We start from the raw sequence: 20,742 nt of genomic DNA, 5'->3' as shown, positions 1-20,742 counted from the left end.
TTACACACATGTTATTTTCCAAAAGAGAGCCAAACATGGCTATAAAAGAGCTAAATGCTTTTATTTTGAAGGCAAATGCATAGTACTTCCTCTTGTTATCCAACATGGTGTGTTCTTGTTGTCCAAACACTGTTGTCATTCTTCTAGCTGAAACTAGAGGCGCATGTGTCACACTGTCTGTCACTAGACTAGACGTAATTGGAATGCCAGCAGCAACAACCAGGAACTGAACAGAACTGGGTGATGCATAGGTGATCGAAACTTCAACCCTCGGACTGAACTGACTGTAAACTTCCTTAAAAAGAGACTCCGGCATGGAGCCGACAATGCTACAGGTACACTGATTAACTTCCACTGACTGTCAAACAGCACTTATTCATGTTTATGTTGTGTTTTTACAGCCGACTAGAGGCTACTAAAAGGAGCAGCTCAACCGAGTATCATAGTGTTTTTAGTCGCTGTCTAAAAAGTAGTTTAGACTAGTTTAATTTTAACGCCTTTCTATTGGTGGTTATTCCATGTGTCAATGTTGTGATTTGAACTTGATCCTTAACACAGGACGGAATGGTCTTATTTGTCAATAAATCGACACAATAGCCATCACAATCATTCAGAGACAGTCTGAACTGTTCTTCACATTCTGTCAAATGTCACTATCACTAACTTACCAAAAGCCTGATTTAACTATGCATGTTGTGTTTCACTGTTATTAAATGAGTGGGAAAATGTTGTTTTGACAGCCATGTTTGAATTTAGTATGGTACCAGCCACAAGCGCGAAAACTGCCCTAATTCTAATCATTTGGAGTGTTGTTTGTTTGTTTGGGAATGTGGACCTAACGGTCATGTATTATTAATTTTGTTTTAGCTGAGGTTAGATTTCCTGCTGTGGCCAATGTCTGAATAATGCAATTTATAGAATATAACAGTAGAACAGAGGTGGCTCTTGGATCAAGACTATCCTAGATGTATTTTATCGATTTTGACATTTGCATATCAGATACGAAAGTAAAAGTCAGACTCGATAAATACTATGATAGGCTTGATCCAAGGGAAGGCTAGGTGGCTCTATGACTTAAAGTCCGTTCACACATCAAGCACTATAGTTATTATGACTATAAAAGATGTAATTTTAACTAAAAAATCGTTCTAACTAAGTGGACGCCAAAATCCACACAAAGTACAACAAAGACAACTAGAAAAGTGTGCTCCTTGGAGCACAGGTCTCCACCAGGCCGGGTTGGCTACCCAGGGGCCAGGCAAACTTTGGTCATAGCCACTTGGAATGGGATGTGAAAAATCTTGATCACATGACCCCATGCAGAGATAATGTGTAACGATTTCAATGTGTGAGTTTTGGACAAAATCTGTAGGAGCAGACTGCTTACATACAGTCTATTTTTCTCCGTTCCATAAACTTCAACCGGCAGCTGTCAGACCACGAATTTGTAGTAGTGTAGAAAAGTTGTACCTCATTATCATTATCCATACTTTTGCCATTTAAACCACTGCCGTCTTAAATACGTGCAAAGGAAGACAGGGCTGTACTTTCAGAGATGCATTATTCTCCTTTTTGACAAAACTTTTCCAGTGTGACAAAGTTCCTAACTTCCTGGTCTACTACAAGGCTATGATAGAAAGGTACAGACAGTCCACGGGCCAGTCAGGCGCCATTGACGAGCATGGGAAGCAAAACTCGAACCGGATGTTTGGTGAAATACATTGGAGGCTGAGAGCTGGGCAGCCGCCCGGACCAGATTGTGAACAAGCACTATTTATGAACGATTGGGACCTTTGTCAGTTACTCGGTTCAGGAATATAAAAGAAGACATATCACAGGTTGTTTTCTAATCTTTAGTTTTTTGATGTGCACACTTGAGTCATCTAAACAGCGCCATGTATCGTTTCTGGCTCGGTCAATGACCGTCTCGCGATACTTTGACTCCTTCAGAAAAGTACTCTTTAGATGCCTCAATAAAATTATACAGTGTTACACACCGAAAAGCAACACAGTAGAAAACAATGTGTCATATGTCTTCTTTTATTTTCCTGGGCAGAGTATTTTACAAAGGTCACAGTCGTTCAGAAATAGTGTTTGTTCATAAGCTGGTCCACCTGGCTCTCATTGACTCCAATGTATTCCACGAACACTCGGCTGCAGTTTGGCTCCCAGTGTACCAATGTGACAAATCTGCCTGTACCTTCTTTTGTTTTGAATGATATTGCATTATGTATAAGTTGGGGGTGTGCGGGCCGCACAATTGTCTCTCGCAGGCCGCAATTGGCCCACGGGCCGTCTATTTGGGGAACCCTGTTATAGTGCTTTGTGTAAACGGCCCTTAAGTTTGGGAATCTTAGATTTAGTGTGGTAACCAATTACAAGATGCCTTCAATTGGATGGGATGGGATGGGATGACAATAGGAATGAATTATTAATGCATGTCCTACTCTTCCCAGAAAGCTATAGCCGTAGCACAGAAGGCTTCCCAGGAGGACCAGGCCGGGAACTATGAGGAGGCAATCCGCTCATACCAACATGCAGTCAAGTACTTCCTGCACATTGTAAAACGTATGCTTAATTGGAACAAAATTACAAACTTGACTTAACCACTTAAACCCTCTATAGATAGTCAACTGTACCTGAGTTGGCTCTGTACTTGGACCGCTTTTTCCCTCTACAATAGCCTATCTACAAGCTCACAACGCATGCAGGAGCTTGTAGATAGGCTGGTTACATGGTTACCGGTATTCTCACTGTCCCTACATTTTTCCAACTCTGTAGCCTAATACCTAATATACTAATACATCAATTATGACTGAGTTAGTACTTGGTGTTGTATATACAGAACACTAACAGAAAATAGCGGTTTTATAAAGGATTGGAATACCAGGTTATAAGATCTAAAGATAGTTACATTTAGTCTGTGTGTGTGCATGTGTATCATATTGAACTCAACTGCATAGCACATCTTTCAACATCAACAAACAGCAACAGTCCCTGATAGAAAAATCCTCTCCCTCCCCATCAGGTGAACCCCAGGGTAAAGAAGGCAACCAGAAGATACGGGATAAATGTAAACAGTACCTGGACAGAGTGGAAGAACTACAGAAGTACCTAGAGAATAAAGAGGTTACTGCGCAATTTTCACATTTATAATCAAGGGAATGGAATATAAAGCATTTCACAGATCTAACTCATATTAGCTTTTTCTTCAATTGTATTTTTTAGTGCTGTAGTACTCAAGAGCTCTCGATCTTGAGTCTGATTTCAAGACCACATTTTGATGGTATTGGTCTAAACCTGCAATTTTACTCGAGTCCACTTGGTCCAAGACCAAGAGTTTTTCCAAAGTTGCCAGCTGTAAGAGATTTACTGTCAATATAAGGGTGCAGTTTTGTTTTGGTTAATTCTCAGACTTATTCTTGAATTAATTATTAATTACTTGAATAATGATTTACTTACAGGAACACTACACCAATATCTTCATATATTTGGTCCTCACTAATGCTCATTATGGGATTATTATGGGAAAAAATATATATACTGTATAATATACTTGGTCTGTGTCTCAGGAGGGCTCTGGACAGTTCAGAAACCCCCTAACAGTGACATCATCGATGGGGAATCCAAACCGCAGACTTTCTCTTCCTGGAAAGTTGGCATGCTGTAATAGAAGCCATTGTTCTTGCATTAATGAAACATGAAATCAAATAATTCTTGTTTGAAATGACCAAACATGTCACTGGTTTCTTAACTGTCCACAGCCCTCCTCTTAGACACAGAGTACACGAAAATTGTACCATAGTATAATGAGCATGAGTATGAAGATAAGTTTAAAATGGGTGATGTGGTCCTTTAATTCAAACATAAAAATGTTTAGGTGATATGCTTACATTTCATATAGATATTAGCTACTACAGTGTTGTCATTAGTTTGCTTTGAATGCGGGCCATTATGTAGTAGGCCTAATAATTCTCTCAGTCAGTAGCAGCAGTATTAAGTGTTTTGTTGACACTCCCTTGTCTTCTTATACCCAAGTACGAGCATTTCCAATGTCAGTAAAATATTATTGCAGTTTAGATTAGAAGATTTAAGTTGACGATTAATTGTCATACAAATAATTGTGATTAACGATTTTATTGTGTTTCTGTCGTTGAAAACTGGAGCATATGAATTTCATGAATATGAAAAATTACATTTCTGTGGCTTTTAGGCTTCATAATCAAACATTGCACAGGCCAGATATGATAAATTACTTGAATATTTAACTTGACATTTAATTATTTTATACTTCAAAATTCTTTAAACATAAGCTTGTAGCTGTTCTTTTTTATATATTTAGAAATGTATTTTTCAACATGGAAACGATTTTGCCGATTGTGCAAAAATAATTGCGATTATACAATGATGTACTAATAATTGTGACAGGCCGTGTGACAGGTCCTAACCTTTCAGCTCTCATGTGGGTGCGTCGTGACGCAATGACATAGCGTGCACGCGTGCGTGAGAGAGAGAAACCAACTCGGGTCTCTGGACTTGTTTTCAATGCGGAAGTTTGCAGCTGCTTCGGTGTTGATTTGACGACACAAAAACAAGACGACCACAATTATTATTAGCCGTCGTTTTTATTCTTGGTGTGTTAATAAACAACCAGATTTGGACATCGTTGGTTTTGTTGCCGTGTTTTGGTTCGTTTTTTCGACCGCTTTGACACAGAATCAGCCCTTATGGCTGCCAACAACAACTTGCAGGTAAGTTGGAGAGCTAACACATCGCTAGCTAACACAGCTAAACGAGCTAAACAACACAAACAAACAAAGCAGGACGTGGAAAACACTCCCTGGTTACCGAAGAACGAGCCTCCTTTCCCCGGCTTGAGTGTCCTTGAGCACTCGGTCGGACATTGTGCTAGTGCGGGGTTTTAACTTTATAGAGAATCTACCAATTTAGCATGGATCAGGCTAAGCTAATGTTAGTTAGCAGCAAATTTAGCTACACGTCAACTCTGGCCAAATAAAGTTGTCTACCATTTGTGTCGTGCCTCGTCTTTATTTGTGTATTGATGCAAGGAACAAGTACACTGTTTGATGGTGTGTCATCATCAAAGTGTTTCACTTTTAATGGCTAGATATTCAAGTTACCAGTTAGCATAAAATCCATCTGATTAGCCAAGCAATCGGGTAACTAGTTATAATATATATATATAATATAGGTTTCAGTTTAATCCAAGTATTCAAGTATACTTGGATCGTTGGATTAAACAGAAACCTATATTTTTGTAGGCTACATATTATTGTCACTCTATGGTGATGTACCTGCTGAGCCCCATCCACAGCCAATAGTAATTGTTAAACCTTCAGGAAGTGAAACTGTTCAGTCTAAGTCCAATATCTGAACCAATCTAATAATGCTACACAGCTGAGAATTTGATCTATTTAAAAAAAAACATGATTATATGCCCATAATATTTTTGCAGCAATGATCATTTGATAATTTGTCATACTGATATTGCCCTCAGCCTTTTGTGTCTGTATATTTAAAGGTAGGGTAGGTGATTTACTTTTGTTAAAATAAGTGTTAAATAGCTCTATATTCTCATAGTACTCATTGCTATGGAGTGTTTGTTCAGTAAAAGGAGACGGAAAATGCATTTTCAGTGCTCTCTCCTGATTGGCTTAACTGTTGTCACCTACCTGAAAATGTATTTATATTCTGTTTACTAAGGAGCTGGAGAGACCCCTGTGACCGAACAAACACTCTGTAGCAATGATTATTATCAGAATATAGTACTTTAACCTTTTAACAAAATACAACAAAAATACCAAAAATATCACTTACCCTACCTTTAAATGTATTTTTGTATACTATACAGACAGGTGGATGTCTGTTTTGCCACCCCCATAATTTAGAGGCTGTCGCTAGATAGTAATTGTGCTTATTTTATAGCTCTCCGTTACTTTTAGGTATGTTGTTTTTCTGTGATTGGCATTGTTATCTTCCATCTCTTGTCTTTCAGAAAGCCATTGATCTTGCCAGCAAGGCAGCGCAAGAGGATAAAGCTCAGAATTATGAGGAGGCTTTGCGTCTGTACCAACATGCTGTTCAGTACTTCCTCCATGTGGTAAAATGTAAGTGGAATGTGGAACATTTGCATTTAATTAACCATTTCCTCATGTGCCGCTTGATATTTGTCTATCCTAATCTGATGCAGAATCTTATTTTAATTATGTCATTCCTCTTCAAGGTAGTGATGGGTCATTTTGGACCCCGTGTTTTGATATTGTCATAGGTGTACGATATAAATAATACATATTTGTATAGACATAAATGGCTTATTTACTGTTAATATTAATGTTATTAGGAACGTAAAAATGACCTGAAATCAAGTGGAGGCTTGATAAGTGTTCAATGCTAGGCCTCCTGAAACAAGTTTAGTGCTGGTCCTTTAATTCTTGTATGTTCTTTTTTAGACGAAGCCCAGGGTGACAAAGCTAAGCAGAGCATCCGGGCAAAATGCGCAGAGTACCTGGACCGAGCAGAAAAGCTGAAGGAGTACCTGAGGAAGAAGGAGAAAGCTCCGCCTGCCAAGCCAGTGAAAGAGTCTGGTTCTGAAGACAAAGGGTGTGTTTATGGGTGGGGCCATGGATTCCACCTGCTGACATGTTGGCCTTTCAGGGCTGGAATGTGATGAATCAAGTCTGTTAAGTTGGCACTGACTTAAATAGATTGATGTGTGTGTGTGTGTGTATGTGTATATGTATATATATATATATATATATATATATATATATATATATATATATATATATATATATATATATATATATATATATATATATATATATATATATATATATATATATATACACACACACACACACACACACACACACACACACACACACACACACACACACACACACACACACATACAAACATGTGTGTGTGTGTGTGTGTGTGTGTGTATATATACAGTATATACACACACACACACACACACACACACACACACACACACACACAGTTACTAGGTGTGCCTTACAAAATAGGCAAAACCAAAGTCTAATAATAAAAGTGATATAAGTTATAAAAGAGGAATAGAAACAACAGATTTACTATTACGTGTAGGTTTTTTTTGCCAACCCACATTCTTCAGGTAGGGAGTTCCACTGCTGCAGGGCTCTTACAGAAAACTGATGGTTACCTTTTGTAATTTAGGCAGGCTGAGGGAACATTTAGGAGGGTCCTACCTGAGTAGCACAGGTAGTGGCTAGACAAATAGTAGGGGCAAGGTCATGTAGGGCTTTAAAAGTCTAAATGAATTCTATACTTAACAGATTGCCAGTGTGATGTTTCTTGCAGCCGAGTTTTGAACAAGCTGGAGACCTTTTGGCCTGAGCCCCAAACACAGGGAATTACAAGGATCCAATCGTACGGTGTAGAAATGAGTGCATGGATTACTGTTTCAAGGTCCACTTGATACGGTGCCTCCCTTGTAATAGTGGTCAATTGTGTTGTTTGTGATATGTTTGTGTGTTCATCACTCTTTTTCTCTGCCTGTGTTATCAGGAATGATAGTGATGAAGGAGATGATCCAGAGAAAAAGAAGTTCCAGAATCAACTCTCAGGTTAGATATCTGACATTGGCCAATCAGAATACGACGCTTTCTGTCACATTGTTTTTAATCAATGAATGTTACAATGCAGCTCTCATAATTATATCGCTAATATATAGATTTCTCAATTCAATAATTTGGTTTCCCTAGGTGCAATTGTAATGGAAAAGCCAAACATTCAGTGGAGTGATGTTGCTGGGTTAGAGGGAGCCAAAGAAGCCCTGAAAGAAGCTGTCATTCTACCCATCAAATTCCCACACCTATTCACAGGTAATTAAATATTATTTATTAGATGGATATATGCGCTTCCCATTTATGACCATATATTAAGTGTTTCAAGGGGAACCCCCCCAGTTCATTGTATTTTATATAGGCCCAAATTACAATAAAAGTCACCCACGTTTCATTTAGACCAGGTTTAGACCGTACTCTTCACTTAAATAATTCATTTTTATCTTTATGTTTGTTATGTAATTTATGTGGACCCGATAAATGATCTTTTAAGTCTTGACTGCATTTCTGTCAATTACATTAGCTCAATGGGCTAATCAATGTAATTGCCCCCCCCCCCCTTGAAAGCGTCAGTGGCGTAGCACTGGGCTTCTATAATCATCTGTCATTCACAGTCACCCTCAGCGCTGCGCTACGGCATGCTACCTTGTGTGCAGAGTAGACTGTTTGCGGTGATCAGCTTCAAAACACTGAACAATACATCAGATCATTAAATTTCTATGGAGGGAGTGTGTATGACTCAGCACCAATAAACCTGTATGCAGAGACTACGTTTTTTATAACTTTGAGCTAGTTTACAGTGACCAATTGCGTTGCATGTTTGTCCGATTTCCAGTGCTGCAAAAAAACATCTTAATCTTTCAACACCTCATAAAACGTGTGCCGATTTTGTGGGAAAGTATTGTGTGGAGGGTTTTGATTGTTTTGGTTTAAACGCTATAACCAGGTAATAAAGATATGTGGGGTTCTGCTGTCTAATAGGTAAGAGAACACCATGGAGAGGGATCCTTCTATTTGGACCTCCGGGTACAGGAAAATCCTATCTTGCCAAAGCTGTGGCCACAGAGGCCAACAACTCTACCTTTTTCTCCATCTCTTCTTCTGACCTCGTCTCCAAGTGGCTGGGAGAGAGCGAAAAGTGAGTGTGTCTTGGTACTCTGGGGCACGGGCAGTGGCAACACCAGCGTTTGGTTGTTTAATTTCTTTAATGCTTCCTTTCTGCTCAACAGGCTTGTGAAGAATCTCTTCACCCTGGCGAGGGAGCACAAACCCTCCATCATATTCATTGATGAGATTGACTCCCTCTGCGGTTCAAGGAGTGAGAATGAGAGTGAGGCAGCTCGGCGCATCAAGACTGAGTTCCTGGTTCAGATGCAGGGTGAGTCCACAGATGAGCTCCTGAACCCCCCTGTAGATGACTGGATTACTGATCACAGAGCAATCTCTCTATCTTATATTAAAATTGGCTTATGGGTGGGTGGAGGGTGAGGGGGGTCACAAACGTAACATCCAGATGTGATTGGCCAAATTCGCGTACAAACGTAGCATTCGAATTTGATTGGCCAAGCTTCGCACGGTGTGCTCTGATCAGTGTTACTAGATTTTCATTCCTCAAATCGGCCTGAAAATGTCAAATATCTCTGCTGTTTATCTACTCCCTTACATTTTCAAAGATTATACATTCTCTGTGATTCGGGGAGCACAATGCTTTTAACTGAGCTTCTTATCAAAAGCGGATCTCTTCTGTGAACTTCCTCTTTGAATGAATGCCTGAATTATCAGTACAAAACATCAGCATTCAATGGAATGACGAGCATTGAATTGATAAGGACATTCACATTGAAGCCGGAGGAAGCTGATTTTGCTACTGCATTTTCACACTAAAGGTGCCTTGGGGAAAAATGGCATTTTATGTTGTTTTAAGTATTAAGATAATGTATCTCCAATGCTAAACAGGCAGAATACAAAGGTGATGTGCACTTAATCTCTCACTATCCATGTGATGTGGATGTTTCATTAGTATTTTCTGTTGTACAACTTAGTGTTACAGGGTTGTAGTACTAAAAACTGAGTTAGCAATGCCTGATTTTTAATGTTTAGCTTTTTTCCATAGGGTTTTTGATTTATGTAAAATATCATAAGCCGTTGTTTGCTGCAGAGCTTATGCAAAATCCAATGCAACCTGTAACTAAATTCTGTAATGACCAGTTTATACAGTACATACTGAACAGGGGTTGACTCGAGACTCAAGTGTTTAACTCTTCAAAACACTGATGTGACTGAAGCCCCCTGTGCATGAGTCTGTATACCTGACACTGACATTGTTCTCTGTAGGAGTGGGGAACGACAATGAGGGAGTCCTGGTACTTGGAGCGACCAACATCCCATGGACTTTGGACTCTGCCATCAGAAGAAGGTAATTTCTGTCATCTGCCAAACATATTAGCGACCAGGCTGTTGCTCCTCTGTACTCACTGAACACCTATAATACCATGTCAGATTTGAGAAGAGGATCTACATCCCTCTGCCAGAAGAGCATGCCCGCACCTTCATGTTCAAACTCCACCTGGGCGCCACCCCGACCTGCCTCGCTGAAACCGACTTTGTTACGCTGGGAAAGAAGACAGGCGGATACTCGGGAGCAGATGTCAGCATCATTGTCAGAGATGCACTCATGCAACCTGTCAGGAAGGTCCAGTCAGCTACCCACTTTAAACGGGTAGGTCTCCATACAGCCGCATGCTAGATTATGCTTCAGTAGACCATTGAGTAGTTGCTGCCACTTGCGATCTCGCTCCACACTTAAGTTTTAATTAATTAATTGTGGTTTCCAAGGTACGAGGGCCGTCAAGAGATGACCCCAATGTTCTTGTAGATGACCTCTTGACCCCGTGCTCACCTGGCGATCCCAGTGCTATTGAGATGACATGGATGGATGTTCCTAGCGAGAAGCTACTGGAACCTGTTGTTTCCATGGTAAGAGTACTGAAATGCTGGCCTTCTACACACCAAGTGCATGAGAAACCATTATTGAATATCTTGTAATGTGTGCCTGTTCATTACTTTGCAGTCCGACATGCTGAGGTCCCTGACCAACACAAAGCCGACAGTTAATGAACAAGATCTGGAAAAACTGAAAAAATTCACAGAGGACTTTGGTCAGGAAGGTTAATGGGATGTTCGAGCCAAAGCAAACCAAAGCAATGGAATAGTGATGTTCTTTTTCTCCTTCCTATCATTCTCCTTTTCTCTCCCTCTAACCCTCCACCAGTCCTAGGGCTCTATTCGTATATCACAAGACTGCTATATTAAGTTGTGTTGGCCACACAACACAAGGGATGGAATACTACATTGTTTTCTTGGATATCCTCTGTTGTTCAGGGGTTTCTCTGCAGCATTTCTGCAGTTGAACTGTTAAAATGTGGATTGATTGCTACTTAGAATGGATTATTTTGGTTACTTGTATTATGCACTAAGGTCTAAATGTATAGCTGTGCAAAATTCCCAAGCAACTTGGGACACTTCTGATGAGAAATATACACATTGATGTAAATCAAACTATTCAATTAATCTGGATATATGAGGCATACGTTATTTCACATCAGGATTATCCCATCGCCTATGTTCACGCCTAATTTACCTACCATCGTAAATAGAAATTTAACTCCCTGTCTGTCAAATTTCCGTCATGCCACATCTCTCTAGTTGAGAGGATGTCTTTATTGCACCTGTATTTTGTATCAATGAAAGAAGATTTATTTTAAATACTCTATAAACCTGTATTACTGTTGAGCTGGGGAGAGCTAACAATGCATGCAACATAGGCGTTTTAGTCACAAGGTGGTGGATGTGTTACGGGGTTGAGAAAGTGACTCGCATTCAGGGCAGTAGCTGCATCTGGCAAATTTTGATCTTTTTCTTCCGTTTTTTTGGACAAATCCAAGAAGGAACGAGGATGGATCACCAAAGGTGCCAGACCACTATTATTTTACAGTTGGAAAGGACTCGAAGTAGTCTCTCATTTCAACTCCTCAAATCATTAAGTCTTTCCACAGCGGAGCCTACGTCTTTCTATGATCACATTTCCTTACAAGGCAATACAGAATATCCTTCACACAACCTGAAAGAAGCAATGCCTTATTGTTGACATAGCCACAGCATCAGTGTTGGTTTTTGAAGAGACATGGCTCAGGTGTTGAATTCTGACTCTTCTGACATGGGTAGAGAGATCACTATCTGTTACACTTTACATCACTGAAATACAGCTCCAAGCATGATTCATCTTTAATATGTAGCCATTATAAGTGGCAGTGTGAACCATGTGCCTTCTAAACAAGTTGCAGGATTTCTTTCTCTTTTTTTCTTTAATTGGAAGTCATTGCTATGTAAGGGGTGCTTTGCCACCACTGAAAAGAAATGTATATCAATTTACACATTTCATGTAAACTCTCATTTAGACATTGTATTCATCTGTACTCTTATGTTCTTATGGCGTTCAGAATACAAGACTGTCTTTAAACATGTTGATAGGGAAGATCTCTCATTTTACTTTAAAATGCCTTTGGAGATGGCTCTATACTACTACAACTATTTGCCCTTTTCTTTATGAAGAGGCCATATAAGAATCTTTTCATGTATGTAAATAAAGTAAGTCACAAGAAGCATTTGCTGTATTTTTGTTCCAACAACATAACCGGAGCATTTTCATTACAAATTAATATAATGGGAAATTTAGATATGAGTGAGAAGGGTGGTGATTTAAATGTGGGTTTAATCAGCTAAAATGTTTGTTTGCTTCTGTTTTCTGTCTGTGGCGTGTGTGCTGTACAACATAAGGGTTTTACCCAGGAATGAGGAAGCTGAAGCATTTAGGGAGTTGTAGTCTATCTACACTGGAGTCAGGGTAATATGCTGCCGAATTGTTATACCGAGGACTACATGTACCGAATGATCTAGCGGCCGTGGAACAGACGTTCAAAGTTCACAGTTCGATTTGTTTTGGTTTGAGTGCGCTTTGTCGTAGAGAGGCAAGGTCCAGTGAGGTAATTTTATCTCCAGTGTTCGTTCTCTGGCTGACTGGCGAATCCTGCTAGAAAAAACCCAACTCCACCTCCAAAGTGTTTTTTTCGCCTCCCCTTTCTTTTGTACCGCCGCTATTCGTTATCCAGAAGCTAGCTCGCTAGTTAGCAAATAAGCTAACGACTGACAGATCCACCCATGTCCTCTGAGGAAGGCTTGAGTTCAACGATCACCGATTGGCTTTTCATCAATTCCTGGTGGCTTCTTCTGCCATTCATTATGCTCCTGGTCGTCGCTGCGTTCATCGTTGCCTTTGTGTTATTGTTGTACATGATATCACCTCTCATTAGTCCCAAACCTCTGAAACTCAACGGGGCCCATGTCGTGGTAAGTGCACAACACAGTGGGACGTTAATAATATCCACCTGACGCTGGTTTAATATTCATCGTTTTGTAAAACAACGTCTTCTCAAGCGTTTAAAGTCAAATTATGTGTTAAATTACAACGGTTTCTTACTCTCTTTGTTTGCCCGAGTGATCACGTTACACTAATTTATAACGACTGGCTGTCAACAGGATGACACGCCCACACCAATGAATGGAAGTCGTTTCAAAACTAGGATCATATTTGCATGTAATATTGGCAGTGGTGGAAAAAGTACTCACATTTTTTACTTAAGTAAAAGTATCAATACTGCAATGTAGAAATATTGTTACAAGTAAAAGTCCGGAATTCTAAATGTAAGTAAAAGTACTGGTATCAAAATGTACTGAAAGTAGAAAGTACTCATTATGCAGAATGTCCCATTTCAAGTTTTTAAATGTATACAAATCTTTTGAAAATAGCAGATCTACAAGCTCACAACGCGTTGCATTGTGAGCTTGTAGATATGCTATTTTCAAATAGCCAAAGTTTAAATAGGGCTGAAGTGGTAAATGTATGTTTTGTAATAAAAATAAAAAAAATAAAAAATCTACAAAGTTTTCAAATGTAGTGGAGTAAAAGTACAATATTTGCCTCTGAGATGTAGTGGAGTAAAAGTAAAAGTATTGACATTTGTTGACAAGTAAAGTACCTCAACATTGTACTTAAGTACAGTACTTGAGTAAATCTACTTAGTTACTTTACACCACTGTTAAACTTTAAAGGCACCTTTTAAGTAGAGTGCCTTGCTAGTAGTTTGTTTCCGTCTGCAGGTGACTGGTGGATCCAGTGGGATAGGAAAGTGCATTGCCATGGAGTGCTACAAGCAAGGAGCTTTCATCACTTTGGTGGCACGGGACGAGGTCAGCAGAAATCCTACAATAACCTGCCATTCATACCCTTTGTGCAACAGTATAGTCTAGTCCTAACCTGTCTCTACCAAGAGCCAAGCCAACTTATTTGTTGCCAAACATGGCAAAATGGTATCAACTGTACACTTTTTAAGAATGGATAATATTCCATGGATTATCCATATTTTTTTAAATTACGCATTTATACATGCTGCAAAACAAATTAAATGTGTTTGTGCTTTTAAGGAGTAGTAGAAGCAGCACTGTAATAAATATGCTGCTACATTGGCTCTGGGTGGTGATATGGTGAAAAAGTGTTAAAGTGTAATATACCCATATGCACAGACTTGTATCATAGCTTTAACATCATACCACTTTTTCCTCAGACCAAATTAGTTCAAGCTAAGAAGGAGGTGGAGAAATGTGCTATAAATGACAAACAGGTAGGTTTCTTTTTGTACTGTATGTATACCAACTCGATCGTGTTTCTAACAATATAGCGCATACCCTTATATTTTTGCATAAGATTGCATAAGATCTTTTACCATCTCCTATAATCAGGTGGTGCTCTGCATATCTGTGGATGTTTCCAAGGAGTATAGTCAAGTGGAGAGTGTGATAAAACAGGTACATTAACTCACTTAATCACACTGGACCTTCTCTAATTTTATACAACAAGGTTGTAATGCTAAAGTCACCTTTTTGTGTCACGTAGGCTCAAGAGAAACTGGGACCTGTGGATATGCTGGTATGCTGTGCAGGATCATCCATTTCTGCAAAGTTTGATGAAGTGGAGGTGGAGCGCTTCAAAGTAGGCTAAGTGATGACAACTAGGTCCCATAATTAACTTGTTTCATATCATTACTCTCAGCAATCCTATGAAAGGTTTGTTAAATATATTTACAACTCGGATTAGGATCTGAGAGGTAATGTCATAACTTCATATTCTATTTTCATCATTTTCTTTCTTCCCTTCCAAATGGACATGTTTTGCTACTACGGATTGGTTTACTCTTTCATGAGGTCCAGGGGAGTTGTGAATGTTGCCACTTCATTATGATTGTTGTATATAACAGGTACAATTGTACATTTTGGGTAGTTAGGCTCATTTCACACTCTTAGATGCTTGATGATAAAGAGCGCATGTGTAAGGACATACACCTTAAAATAAAAGCCATAACAGAACACATGTTCACCTAGTCATGCAAGATTGCTTGTTCAAAATTCAGACCGTTTTATTTCTATGGCAAGCTGAAACCAAGGATTCAGTAGCAACTTAAATATGCACCTTATGCATGTTTTATTCCCATCCAAACAGCTTCACAGATAGGCTTTCACAGTGGAAAGTATAATCATGGAAAGAGTCTTGAGTCTGTTATGCGTGTCCACAATAGCCACGCCAAACTGCCCCAGTGTATGGGTGTGCCTAACGGGGTTTCTTTGGCATGGCATTGTTTCCTACAGAGTATGATGGAGGTGAACTACCTCGGCAGCGTGTACCCAACGCGGGCCGTTATAACCACCATGAAGGAACGCCGGATGGGACGCATTATGTTCGTGTCCTCACAGGCAGGCCAGATTGGCCTGTTTGGCTACACCGCCTACTCCCCTTCTAAGTTTGCTCTCCGTGGCCTGGCAGAGTCACTGCAGATGGAGGTGAGTCTTCCCAGGGAAAGTCCTATTGGACAGCCAACGAGCACACAGACTGTAGCGTTAAACTTAAACCCTCTATTCTTAGTAAAACTGTACTTGGACCCTTTCTTTCTGTCTACACCAAATCTCTTCACCAATAATAACCCATCTACAAGCTTACAATGTGTGGCATTGCGACGCGTTGTGAGCTTGTTGATCTACTATTTTTGGCGAATGATCCCCCCAGAATAGGCATGCTGGGGGTTCAAGTGGTTTATCTGAAGACACACAGTGAATTATAATATACTTGCCTCATGAGATTTTATTTTTTTATTACACTTCCCAAATATCTGCACTGCAAAATCCTAGTGTTAATTTAACTTTGAGAGGATGGGTACATTTGGGTAAATGTTAACACAGTTATATTAACACATCGGATGCCAGCATTTTTTCACAACAACTTACCGTGGGTGCCAGCATTCTCCCCATTGACTGCGCTTTGCTGTTTAACGTTTCCGCGTGCGTTACAAGCAAATCCACGCAAAAAAAAGCATCGATTCATGTTCTGCCATGAGCCTGGCTACTGCCTGGAACCATAACATTCCCCTCGCGGGTTACAACGGGAGGGGATCGCGCGTCGCGCATGACCGTTTTTCCCCACAGGAAACAGATTCGGAGATATAGGCGTTTCAAAGTAGGAAATAGACAGGAAGCGGATGGGGGAAAAAAATGTGTTTCCGGTGAGCGATCTGGCACTTCCTTCGCAGGATTACAATGGGTGCTCCCAGAGCTGCTCTAGCCCCGCCCGTGCGGAGAAAAATGAAAAAAACAAAAAGACTGAAATCACGGTTCAGACCGTGTTCGGCACCGAAGCTTCGGAACCGCCACTATGTAAACAGACGGTTCAGACCGTGTTTGGCACCCGATGTGTTAACACAGAGGAGGACAACTGATAATTCAGAGTCAGATATTGATTGTTGTGGTTGACCATTGGAGACAGCCACAGCGTGTTGGTTTGGTAAGACTTCCTGTGTTCTTTCTTGATCAGATGAAACCATACAACATCTATGTGACTGTGGCCTACCCGCCTGACACAGATACTCCAGGACTCGCAGAGGAGAACAAGACAAAGGTAAATGCTCTCACGCAATAGCATTTGAACAAAATTAACCAAATTGATCAATTCACCAATCAATACCCTGTTTTTCATTCCCCTCACAGCCGCTAGAGACCAGGTTAATCTCTGAGACCTCTGGGGTTTGTCAACCAGAGCAAGTGGCCAAGATTGTCGTTAGGGATGCTGTGGTAAGAAACACCATCTATCAGCCTTTTGACCCGACAGCCACCTCAAAGTTTAATCTAGAAAATTACTTATTTTTGTTTTGATACATTCTTCTTTCTTTTCTTCTTCCTGCAGCAAGGCAACTTCAACAGCTCTGTGGGCCCTGATGGCTACATGCTTTCAGCACTCACATGTGGAATGTCACCTGTTACTTCCATCACTGAAGGCCTCCAACAGGTACATACTGTACTCTTGATGTCACTTTAGGTTTCCCATAGGCGGTGCTCTAGGCCACAGTTAATAAGCGAGGCCAGGTATTTACAGTAAGTTAATCATCCCATCACAGTAAAATCCTCTGTCTTAATTGGGGCCACATACCAAAGGTACAAGGTCCCTCTTGTCATAGTTGGCATTCTTATTATTCTCAAATGGGTGGTTATGGCCGTGATGCGCCAGAGGGCGCTGTTCCCATAGCAATACATGGAGTGAGTAATATGGAAAAGAACTGAGATATATCCACTGTTCCACACATAATAATTATGAAGTCAATACATCTACCCCTCTAGTGCCACCTCTCAATGTCAAGTTTTTGGCCTAACTTTTGAACCGTAAGACATAGACAATTACTTTCCATAGAATACCTGGCTCAATCGGTATCACATGCAATTTTCTTTACTTGCCCCGGGCAATCTGCAAACCGGTAATGTCGGACTCTGATAAATTAACAATGAGGATTTTACTCTGAATGCACCTAGGCGCATCCTGATGTTGACCTCTGTCCTCAAACCTCACCTTGATTTAACTCTTGTGCAGATTGTGACCATGGGATTGTTTCGGACCATCGCCCTCTTCTACCTGGGGAGTTTTGACAGCATCGTGCGCCGCTGCATGATCCAGAGAGAGCAGTCCAAAGCAGCCAATAAGAGGGAGTAATACTATGATCACATGCAAAAGCACCCCTCACCCCACCTCATTACACCGTCTCCCCTCCTTCTATTATAACCACTGGAGGAGACCAGCTACACACATCCACCCCCACCCCACTCCCTAAAGCACGCCACCCTGGGTGGCCATTAAGGCCAGGCGTGGTGTCTACCAATGATATCAGCTCAACAGATGGAATGAAAGAAAATGCAGATGGGTCCTTTTTGCTTGTCCATTGATGTACTGTAACTCCTCCATTAACTTGACAGTCTTTTTTTTTTTTTTTTTTTTTACCACTCAAATGCATTCCAGTGACATTTTGGTTTTCATGTGCGCACCTGCTTCTTTTGTGGGTGGGGGGTGAGGTCTGCAGTGGATGAGGGCAGACTAAACACCCCACAAGCTGTTCTTAAAGTCGACCTTGTCAGCAACTGATACTAGATGTATTAAGCCTCACTGCCACCACCCGCACACATGCTTAAAAGTAATGGATAGCCTGTCTGACTGGTTGTGTCAATATGGCCTGAAATCCCTTCCCACTGGGGAAAAATGGAATGCTAACACTTACCTTTTGTCATACCATTGCAAGCACCACACAGCAAGCTTCACCTTATTCACCCTATACTTTTCTCACCAAATAAGTGAGAATGTCTTCTGTACCATTTTGTCATGTGATTGTGAGTCTTTGCAGGCAAAGCACCTCCCTTTGACTTGTTAACCTATGTTACTTTGAACACAGTTCTTACCTTCCATGGTTTGTCTACGTTAAATGATGTTTTGCTTGTGTTTGCAGTGTTTGTCAAGCTGAACGGTCATTTGACAGTACATTGCAGTGATGAGAGTGAATATGGGTTTACTTTTATTCTTTATGTAAATTTTTCTAATGCAAAAGTAATTTTGCTTCTGGGAGATTATAATCTTAAGCATTTGATGGAGTGTATTTGCAAGTGAGAGAGAGTGTTACTGAGGCTGATGATGTCAATGTGTGTGTGTCTGCTGTGACTTGAGCCAACCACAGGGAGCGAGAAAAGCCATTCGATTTTGATGTCTTGGAAACATAACATACCAAATTATTTCTCATTATATCGGTTTGTTGGTCAGTTTTTCGAAGAGGCCGCATTAAGGCATGCGTTAAAGTCATGATGTCATGGGGATGGAAAAAATGTGTTCAGTAGCAAATGGTGATGTCACCTTTCACCTCTGAATTTGAGCTTATTCACCAGGCCTTTTGTCTCTGCTTTCATTAAGATAGTGCACAATGAAATGTATCTACTGTGTGTGTGTTTTTATGTGTCTGCACATGTTTAACCACCTCCAGTCAAGATCCAAGCAGGATCCAAGTATTGATGGGGTGGTGTTAGTCAGGGCAACATGAGGGATGACGCTTGCTGGTTCAAGCAGTATCCCTTTAGGCCTCGTGGGGGCGTTGGAGATCTTTTTGTGTGTGTGTTTATTTAGATTTTCTTTTTTAGGCCAAAATGTAAAGAGGGAAGACCATCTTTGTGTGCAGGGGAGGAATGGCTCCTTTATTGTTGAGTTTTGGTTTGATGTGACCCTGTTATAAAAAGGTGGACATTTATACTTACTGAGATCGATTCCCTCTCGATGTCCCTCAAGCCTGTGAATATCTATTTACCTTGTAACATTTCTCCACATTCTGCTTTTTAGGGAGCAAGAAAAATGTCAATGTTAACGTCTCATACAAGTCTTCCTTTTATCCATCATGTGGGGAGAATGTACTTTACTACAAATATGTACAAATCAGAAAGTAGGAATATTTTTTAAAACACACAAATATTTGAATGCCAAAATGTATTAAGACAATTTCTCTAGACGTAATGCAACTATTTGAGATTTATTTTGATGTCGCTGCTCAGTTTAACTTAGAACTAGCTTGTTAATGCAGTGGAGCACTACCATTGTGGGGACCCATTCTAAGCCTTAAGAAGTAACTACTGATGAAGCTATTGCTAAAAGAATGGATCTGTCCACAGAATAATGTGGCCCCACTTCCGGGCTACCAGTTAATTTTATCTGAAATAAATGTAAAATGCCAACTGTTTTGTGAATTGTCAATTCCAGTTTTGACAAAGGCCTTACTCAAATCCAAGATATGAAAGTGAGAATGGATGACTCATTTGTGATGATGTTCTCATTTGACATTGGTTAAAGGCTTACGGTCCTGCACTCAGTAGCTTTTCGTTTATGTATACTATTGCTTTCAGAATCACTCTCTGACCTTGAGGTAGCAACACGTAGTTGATAGGACATGTAGCTCATGGAAAAGCAGATTTGTTTTAACACTTTTAAGCTATGCAAATCAAGCCTATTTCATTGTTAAAACATACAACTGAGATTTATGATTTATTTTATTTTTTATGATGCTCATGCTAACATTCCCCCTTTCCATTTTTGGTGTCAACAGATATTTAAATGAGACTACAATAGAGTTTATAAGTAATGAATATGGAAGTCTTAAAGCAATCTGCTTATGTTTCCATGTTCTTCTTTGATTGTTGTTTTTTTGCTGTCTTTCTTTGCCAAACTTGTTAGAATTTCACCTTGTGTGCCATTGAAAGAAAATGTGAGAAGTGGAACGTTTCTTTGTCTTATTTTCTTACATGATAAATGAAATAAATACCTGTGGAGAGAACAAAAAAGTGATGACATTTTGTTGTTGTCGCTGTGCCTCCTGCCTTGTTTATTTATTCTGTAGTGGTGTACAATTTAAAATTTACTGTTGCACTATTGTAAGTATAATATAGTCACCACTTCCTTTGAAGTAATGTAGGTTATATCGGATGTAGCCATATAGGTGGATTACGAGACAATGGGCCCCTGGCACAGACTTGTAAAAGCCCCCCATATCCCCGGCAGGTACACTGACCAACCCTAACAGGATTTTTGAGATTCCAGTGCTGTTTTACACTTTGCTTTTTGCAAGTCCTATAAATATACTGGTGGGATAAACATGCGCTTAAA

The 20,742-nt window shown here is 40.1% G+C and overlaps 2 protein-coding genes across 3 annotated transcripts; both read left to right on the top strand.

Annotated features, from left to right (window-relative positions):
- Nucleotides 1-175: 175 nt before the first annotated feature.
- On the top strand, nucleotides 176-12,290 carry vps4b (vacuolar protein sorting 4 homolog B). 2 transcript variants are annotated; one of them, XM_084058574.1, is made up of 13 exons: nucleotides 176-335; nucleotides 2,457-2,568; nucleotides 3,029-3,129; nucleotides 6,017-6,128; nucleotides 6,471-6,621; nucleotides 7,570-7,628; nucleotides 7,767-7,886; nucleotides 8,610-8,766; nucleotides 8,858-9,006; nucleotides 9,963-10,044; nucleotides 10,128-10,347; nucleotides 10,464-10,604; nucleotides 10,699-12,290. In XM_084058574.1, exons 1-13 carry the CDS (start codon nucleotides 315-317, stop codon nucleotides 10,798-10,800), a joined length of 1,527 nt encoding a protein of 508 aa, XP_083914700.1. In that variant the 5' UTR covers nucleotides 176-314; the 3' UTR covers nucleotides 10,801-12,290. The 2 variants fall into 2 exon arrangements, with proteins under 2 accessions (XP_083914700.1, XP_083914701.1); XM_084058575.1 differs by lacking the exons at nucleotides 176-335; nucleotides 2,457-2,568; nucleotides 3,029-3,129 and adding an exon at nucleotides 4,525-4,751.
- A 319-nt stretch (nucleotides 12,291-12,609) lies between these two features.
- kdsr (3-ketodihydrosphingosine reductase) lies at nucleotides 12,610-20,407 on the top strand. Its single transcript, XM_084057569.1, has 10 exons — nucleotides 12,610-13,034; nucleotides 13,845-13,934; nucleotides 14,309-14,365; nucleotides 14,484-14,549; nucleotides 14,638-14,733; nucleotides 15,387-15,578; nucleotides 16,603-16,686; nucleotides 16,776-16,859; nucleotides 16,972-17,073; nucleotides 17,650-20,407. Exons 1-10 carry the CDS (start codon nucleotides 12,846-12,848, stop codon nucleotides 17,767-17,769), a joined length of 1,080 nt encoding a protein of 359 aa, XP_083913695.1. The 5' UTR covers nucleotides 12,610-12,845; the 3' UTR covers nucleotides 17,770-20,407.
- The last annotated feature ends 335 nt before the right edge of the window (nucleotides 20,408-20,742 follow it).

This window comes from Gymnoscopelus microlampas (genome assembly GCF_963454915.1).
Source record: "Gymnoscopelus microlampas genome assembly, chromosome: 5".
Classification (NCBI taxonomy): Eukaryota; Metazoa; Chordata; class Actinopteri; order Myctophiformes; family Myctophidae; genus Gymnoscopelus; species Gymnoscopelus microlampas.
Note: the sequence above shows the minus strand (reverse complement) of the source record. Positions and strands in the feature narration are given on the sequence as shown.

What these genes read in the sequence shown, in the direction of transcription:
- vps4b (XM_084058574.1), top strand. Translation starts at nt 315, where the DNA reads ATGGAGCCGACAATGCTACAG. An exon ending in AGTACCTAGAGAATAAAGAG is followed by an intron (nt 3,130 to 6,016) that starts GTTACTGCGCAA and finishes CTTGTCTTTCAG; the next exon opens with AAAGCCATTGATCTTGCCAG. An exon ending in TGGCTGGGAGAGAGCGAAAA is followed by an intron (nt 8,767 to 8,857) that starts GTGAGTGTGTCT and finishes TCTGCTCAACAG; the next exon opens with GCTTGTGAAGAATCTCTTCA.
- kdsr (XM_084057569.1), top strand. Translation starts at nt 12,846, where the DNA reads ATGTCCTCTGAGGAAGGCTTGAGTTCAACGATCACCGATTGGCTTTTC. An exon ending in TCAACGGGGCCCATGTCGTG is followed by an intron (nt 13,035 to 13,844) that starts GTAAGTGCACAA and finishes TTCCGTCTGCAG; the next exon opens with GTGACTGGTGGATCCAGTGG. An exon ending in TTGTCGTTAGGGATGCTGTG is followed by an intron (nt 16,860 to 16,971) that starts GTAAGAAACACC and finishes TTCTTCCTGCAG; the next exon opens with CAAGGCAACTTCAACAGCTC.